We start from the raw sequence: 6,462 nt of genomic DNA, 5'->3' as shown, positions 1-6,462 counted from the left end.
CCACTGGGGCGGCGGCGGGGCTGGGCCGCGGCCGGGGTCACCCTGAGGCGGGTCCCACGCGGGAGGGTCCCCCCGGTGGCCGGGGGAGCCCCGCGCGGGGGGGGTCCCGCCCGCGGGGGGGTCCCAGGTGCCACCCGTGCTCCTGCCGGTCCCGGCCGGCGGGCCCCGAGGCGACGGCGTGGTGGCCGGCTGCCCTCGGGCCCGGTTCGCCCCGTCCGTGCCCGCCGCTCCCCGCAGGGCCCCGCTGCATCCGGGGCTCCTCCCCGACGAGGCCCGGAGCCCTCGGAGGCGCCCGGGCCGTGCCGAAGCCCCGGCACAGGAGTCCCGCCAGGAGCAGGGGCCGGAGGGGCCTGTGCGCGGGAGCCCCGGGGGGGCCCGGCACCCTGCCCGGCCCCGGCGCCCGTCTGCTTCGGCGGCAGAGCACGCGCCGCTTGGCGCCAGCGCGTCCCGCTGCCCCGGGGAACGAGAAGTGTTTGTGCTGCCCTATCTGCAGCGCCGATCTCTGCGTTCTGTCTGATCCCGCTGGCTTCAAGGATGCGTTTTTCCTGTTGCACCCACCATGCGCCGCAAAGGGCAAGCGCGGATCGCTGCGGGCCGTGCGTCACGGGCCCGTCCCCACCCCGGGCCGGTTTCCCAGGATCCTGGCCGTGGCACCCGCGCGCCGAGCACAGCCCCGGCATTTCTGGGGCGCCGCACGGCTGGGCCTCGGACAGGCAGCGTGGGCCGGCAGGGAGCTGCCCGCTGCACTGGGCTGCTGCCCGGCCGCGCGGCCCCGGGCTTCCTCCAGCCCCGCTAGTGGCGCCGGGCAGGAAGCGGCTGTTTGTGTGTGGCCCCCAGCCGGGAGGCTGCTTATGTGCCGGCTGGGGCGCGGAGAGGAACGCGGGGCGATGCTCTGCCCTCGCCCCGCTGCCCCCTCGGACACGCTCCGGTGCCCGCTCTGGCAGGGGGAGCCGGCGCCGACGGGACAACCCCCCCCGGGCCGTGTTGCTCCCCCGAGCTGGCGACTCGCCCGCCACCTGGCCTCTTCCTTCCCCTCTGGCCACGCCGCCTGGCTGTGCTGAGACGGACGGTGCTGCCCGGGACTGCGGCTTTGCCCCCTTTTCTGTGCACATCCCCCGGGTTTTCCTTGGCCTGGAGGGAGCCCCAGCTGCCCCGGCGATCCTGCCTCCTCCTCCCGCCCTTGGAGCGCCTCCCCCCGCTGCTGGCAGTGAGGGCAGCCCACGGTGCCGATGCCGGTGCCGGTGCCGGCGCCAGGCCAGCCTGGCCGGGCGTGCAGCTGTGCTCGGCACTCGCGGGAAGCCACGGCGGGGCCCCGGGGGCCGCAGCTTCCCGGCAGGCGGGGAGGGAGCGTGAGCTCACCCCTCCCGGGCGTGCCGCTCTCGGCAAGACCGGCATCCGCCCTCGCCCGGTGGGGGAGCCAGGCCCCGCGGCAGCCCCCGCTTGCCTGCGCGGGGGCGTCCCGGGGGCCAGCCGGGACCGGCGCTCGGGGGGCCAAAGCCAGTGCCGCTGCCATGGCCCTGCAGTGGAAGCGTCCCCGGGAAGGGCTGATGCCGGTCCCGACAGCAAGGCTCGCTCCACCGCTGCCCGCAGCCCCTGGATCTCGTTCGACCCCTTATCTGATGCCTTTGCCAGCGTCGCCTGCTGAGTCAGGCCAAACCAGGCGCGGGGAGCAGCTCTGCTCCCTCCCTGACCTTCCCAGTCATTGGCTCCAGAGCGGGTGGAACGGGCTGGGACAGGCCCCCGGGATATGGATATATCCCAAGGGGCCGCCGCTGCCCCGACCCAGCCTGCGGCAGTCCCGGTGGCGGGAGGATGCTCCTCCGGGCGCGGGCGCAGCTCCTCTGCTGCCTCCTGCTCCCTCTGCTCCGGCGGGGTAAGGCCAGCCGTGCCTCCGGGAGCTGCTGCGGGGCCGGGGGCTGTTCGGGGCTGGGGCAGCGCAGGGCTCTGCACTCTGGAGCTGCCCCGGCCCCACTCACCTCCGCTGTGCCCAGCTCAGCCCAGACGCGGGGCATCCCAGGGTGCCATAGCGCCGCGGCACCACCCTGGCCGGCACCCCAGAGCCAGCTGGGCACTGGGACTGTGCCCGCTGTGCAGCCTGTGTGCCCCGTGTCTCCTCGCTGCAGGGCGCGGGGACCCGGCGCACGGAGACCTGGCGGACGGAGGTGAGGCTGCGCCAGCACCCGCGCGGGGCTGCGCCGGGCTCCTGCAGCATCGCTGCTCCCCAGGGCTGCAGGCGGGGGGGGGCAGCCCCAGCCTGGCGCGGTGCCACAGGTCCCGCAGTGCCGATGGCTCCGTCTGTCCTTCCAGGTCACTACCTCTACCTGGATGAGGACGGTGAGTAGAGGCTCCCAGGCCCCCGCGCACTGCAGCGGGCCCCGAGCAAGCCCGCGGCACCCGGACCCGGCACGGTGCTGCCGGGGCTCACACGTGGCCGCCCTGCAGGACCGCTGGAGGTGCTGGCCGGGCCGGCCCGCTGCCAGGACACCTACCGGGACTGGATCTCCCTGTACTGCTGGGCCCCCTTCCACGCCGCTGTCACGGCCACCCCCGAGGGCAGCCGGTGCCGCTGGGACCACATTGGCAGGTCAGTGCAGCCCCGGTGCCACCGCAGCGTGCACGGCCTAAGCTCTCCAGCTGGAGCGTGCACGGCCCTGGGCTCTCCATCCAGAGTGTGCACATCCCGAGCTCTCCAGCTGGAGCAGCACGGGGTGCCCAGTTTGCACGCTGCTGGTGCATGGCGGTGGCTGCACGCCGGCACGCGGGCAGGGCTGGGCGCTAGCCGTGCCGAGCGCACACTCAAGGCCGGACGTTTGCGGAGCCGCAAGCCCGCCCGACTCGCCAGCGTCCTCTCCCCTCTCTCCGCAGCATCTACAGCGAGCTCTCCAACTGCACGGAGGTGCTGGCAGAGGTGCTGGCCTGCCCCTGGCCCAGCTCCGCGCTGGACGCTTTCTTCCTGCAGATCCACGCCGAGTATTTCAGCGGCTGCGCCGGGGCCGGGGAGGCCACGCCGGGCAGGCTGCCCCCGGGGCTGGCTGCGGCGCTGGCCGCTGGGCTCGGCTGCCTGGTCCCCCTCGCGGTCGCCCTCACACTCAGCAGAGCCGGCAAAGCGGTGCCCAAGCCGCCGGGCAGCAGCCCCGTGCCGCTCCGTGCCGAGCGGAGCGCAAGCCGCCTCCGCGCTGGTGCCGGGAACAGCCCGGCGGGGGCCGGAGGGGGCAGCGGGTGAGGTGGGGCCGGGGCAGCGCCGGGGCAGCGGGTTCGGGCGCTGCCCCGTCCCCCCGGGACGCGGCGCTGGCGGCGCGCGGGCGACTGCCCGGCCACTCGGCCCCGGGGCTGCGCTGACATCACTGGGTGTCTCCCTGGCAAAGGCTCCCGCCGCCGAGCCGGAGGCCGGCTCCAGCCGCTCCGACAACAAAGAGCGGGATCCAGGGGCTCCGGCCCCGCGCCCACCCGCGCGGAGCCGCGCCGCGCCACGCCGGCCCTTATGCGTTCCAGATGCGGCCGCGCTGCGGCGAGAGGTCTGGCCGGGTCCTGGAGCAGGCGGCGGTTGCGCAGCCCGGAGCCGCTTGGCCGGCGCTGCTGGGACGGCTGCCGGGAGCGCAGGGCGCAGCGATGCAGTCTCCCCGGAGCAGGGAGGTTCCTCCACACCGCGATTCACTGCGCTGCCGCTTGCGCTCCGTGAGTCCCACAGGCGGCCTTTTAAAGGGGAAGCTCTGCGCCCTGCACGCTGCCCCAGGCTGGAAGTGAAATGAGCGTGCCAGGTCTCAGCCCGGTCCTTGGGAGAGCATCGCAGCCCCCGGGGCTGCTGCTGCGGGTGTTCCCAGCCCACGGCACCAGCAGCCCATGGCAGCAGGAGCCCGCGGGAGCAGGGCCTGGTGCAGGGCCGGGGCGGAGGGGTGCGGGGGCGGCCGCAGGGGCCGGGCGCACGTGGCTGCACGGTGGCAGTTCCTCCGCTCTCCCCACCTGCGCCGGCCTCGTGCTGCGCCGCTGCCACTGGCCCGTCCTCCGCAGGTGCCCGGCGGAGCCGCGGTGCCCGGGGCCGCCGATCCCCCGCGTCCGCCCCCGCGCGTCCCGCGGCGGTGCCTGTCCGGGGACATTACGCTTCCCCGGTCCACTCCCCCCGGCTGCCGGGCTGCCTGCCCTCCACGCAGGAGACGAGGGATTTCACAACCCAGCCCAGGCAGGATTAAAGAGAAATACACAAGTAAACAAACAGCAGCCGTGGAGCCGGCCGCGCTGCGCGGGAGCAGAGGCTCTGCCCGCACCGGGCGGCGATGCCCGCCGGGGGCCGGCCCCGCGCCGGGCCGTGCTGGGCTGCTGGGGTCCCGCCGCCAGAGCCGCTTTGAAGCAGCACTGAGCAATCTCGTTTTTCACACGTCTCCTGTAGTCCAACTGCCCCTGTCAGAGGAAAGGAGTTGCTTCCTGTTGTTCCCATTGAAATACTTGTCCCGGTCGTTAGCCGGCAGCCTTCTGCGGGATGGCACCGCGTGCGCCGACGGGCTCCGGCCGGCTCTCCGGCGGGCTGCTGCTGCTGCTGTGGGGTAAGTGAGGGGTGTGGGGTAAGTGCGGCCCCGCACGGGGGCAGAGCGGGGGCGGCGGGAGGCCCCGGGGTGCTGCAGGGTCCCGGCCGCCTTCGCCCCGCGGCCAGCGCAAAGCGCCTTCGGGAGCGGCGGGGGCCCCGCTGCGCCCCGGGCTGTGGCCACCCTGCCCGGCGCAGGGGCACACGGCCGGGCCGCCGGGGACGCCGGTGCTGTGGGGCCACCCGAGGGGCCATGGGCCACCGCGCCGTCCCGGGAGCCACCGTGCAAATCCGTCCCATGCCATGGTCCCGGCCCCGGCCCCGGCCCCGGCGGAGGGCGGCTGGGGCAGCTTCCCCAGGGCGGCTTCCCCAGGGCGGGCGCGGGCGCGGGCGCAGGGGCTCTGCTTCCCGGCAGTGCCGCGCTGCGGTCGGCGCTTCCTTTTCCTGCTGCGGCTCCGGCCCGGCGTCCCCGCATTTCCCTCACGAGGTGCCGCCGGCGCCGGGGCGGGCGCTGCACGGCCTCCCGTCCCTGTCCCATACCCGCCTGATGGCGCTCGCACCCCGCGCAGCGGTCCTGGGGCGCGGGCTGTGCCCCGCGGGCGCCGAGGCGGAGGGCTTCGGCCAGGACGCCAGGACGAGCCCGCCCGCGGCCACCTTCAACTGGACGGCGCAGCTCGTGGGTGAGTGGCGGGACAGGACAGGACGGGACGGGGTGGCGGGGCGGGACGGGATGGGGTGGCGTGACAGGACAGGACGGGACGGGACAGGATGGGGTGGTGGGACAGGATGGGACGGGACGGGACGGGACAGGACGGGACAGGATGGGGTGGTGGGACAGGACGGGACGGGACGGGACGGGGTGGCGGGGCAGGACGGGACGGGACGGGGTGGCGGGACGGGACAGGAGGGGGTGGCGGGACAGGACGGGGCAGGGCGGCCCCGCTCAGCACCTCTCCGCCGCGCAGAGGAGATGTACGTCAACATCACGCAGAAGTGCTGGGAGTTCTTCGTGGAGCTCATGGGGAACGTGAGCGCGCCGCAGCTCTGCGAGTGGAAGGTCATCAGCAGGTAGGGGGCCGGGAGAGCCGCCCCAGGCGCTCTTTGGCGGAGGATCCCCCGCGGCCCCTCAGCGCACCAGGACCAGGAGAGCAGAGCCGCTCCTGGGACCGGGGAAAGCCACTGTCTGGTGCGGCCGGCTGGGCTGGTGCTTCTCATTCCCCAAATTGCTGCAAGGAAATCTTGCTCCCGAGGGGTGGGGAACACGCAGAGGCTGTTTGTCGGCAGGGGCGGCTGCGGCGCGCTCCAGGCCCCTGCAGCCGCCCCTCTCCCCGCAGGCCGTACAGCTGGCTGCAGTCCTGCCTGGAGAACTGGGCTGACCGCCTGCACTACAACTACCCCAACGCGCTGGCGGAGCAGTACATCTTCCAGAGCCACCACCACTACTTCCACAACTGCACGCTGCAGCACCAGGTCTTTGACCCGCCCGAGGACGTGCTGCTGGCCATGATCATCGCCCCCATCTGCCTCATCCCCTTCCTCGTCACCCTGGTCATCTGGCGCAGCAAGGACGGCAAGGCACAGCCCTGAGCACTGCCGGTCCAGCCCGACCGAGCCCCCGGCCCCCGGCAGCCCCTGGGCTTCAGCGCCGGACGGAGACGGGCTCCGCGGCTCCACAGCCCTGGCGGCTCCACGGGCTCGGCCCCGGCCTCCCGCCGCCGCCGCTGCCGCGGGGTTCGGGGGTGTCGGACGGGCTCCCCCCTCGCCGCAGCACGCGCCTCCCGGCCTGGCGCCGCGACACCAGCTTCGCCGCCCTCCCGCAGCGCCCTGCAGCCCCCCCGGCCCCCGTCGAGCAGCTGGAGATTAAAGAGCTTCTTCCCCCAGCTTCGAGCTTCGTCTTCCACCGCCTGATTTTTCTTTTTTTTCTCCACTCCCGGAGCACAAAAGCG

General features: G+C 74.4%; 2 protein-coding genes across 2 annotated transcripts in view; one reads left to right on the top strand and one right to left on the bottom strand.

Moving 5' to 3' along the window:
- The window catches only part of EZH1 (enhancer of zeste 1 polycomb repressive complex 2 subunit), a 15,714-nt gene extending 15,082 nt beyond the window's left edge, over nt 1–632 (bottom strand). Inside the window, exon 1 of the mRNA XM_026071303.1 lies at nt 559–632. The gene's annotated coding sequence lies outside the window, so the exon portion shown is untranslated. The remainder of the gene's footprint in view (nt 1–558) is intronic.
- Nucleotides 633–4,241: 3,609 nt separating this feature from the next.
- RAMP2 (receptor activity modifying protein 2) lies at nt 4,242–6,386 on the top strand. Its single transcript, XM_026071266.1, has 4 exons — nt 4,242–4,538; nt 5,086–5,196; nt 5,482–5,584; nt 5,851–6,386. The coding sequence occupies exons 1-4, from the start codon at nt 4,475–4,477 to the stop codon at nt 6,101–6,103; spliced, it is 531 nt and encodes a 176-aa protein (XP_025927051.1). The 5' UTR covers nt 4,242–4,474; the 3' UTR covers nt 6,104–6,386.
- The last annotated feature ends 76 nt before the right edge of the window (nt 6,387–6,462 follow it).

Source organism: Apteryx rowi, unplaced genomic scaffold (genome assembly GCF_003343035.1).
Source record: "Apteryx rowi isolate R43461 unplaced genomic scaffold, aptRow1 scaffold_323, whole genome shotgun sequence".
Lineage (NCBI taxonomy): Eukaryota > Metazoa > Chordata > Aves > Apterygiformes > Apterygidae > Apteryx > Apteryx rowi.
Note: the sequence above shows the minus strand (reverse complement) of the source record. Positions and strands in the feature narration are given on the sequence as shown.

Excerpts from the sequence above, each read along its gene's own strand:
- RAMP2 (XM_026071266.1), top strand. The coding sequence starts at position 4,475 with ATGGCACCGCGTGCGCCGACGGGCTCCGGCCGGCTCTCCGGCGGGCTG. Across the intron at positions 4,539-5,085 it reads GCTGCTGCTGCTGCTGTGGG|CGGTCCTGGGGCGCGGGCTG; the intron begins GTAAGTGAGGGG and ends CACCCCGCGCAG. Across the intron at positions 5,585-5,850 it reads GAGTGGAAGGTCATCAGCAG|GCCGTACAGCTGGCTGCAGT; the intron begins GTAGGGGGCCGG and ends CTCTCCCCGCAG.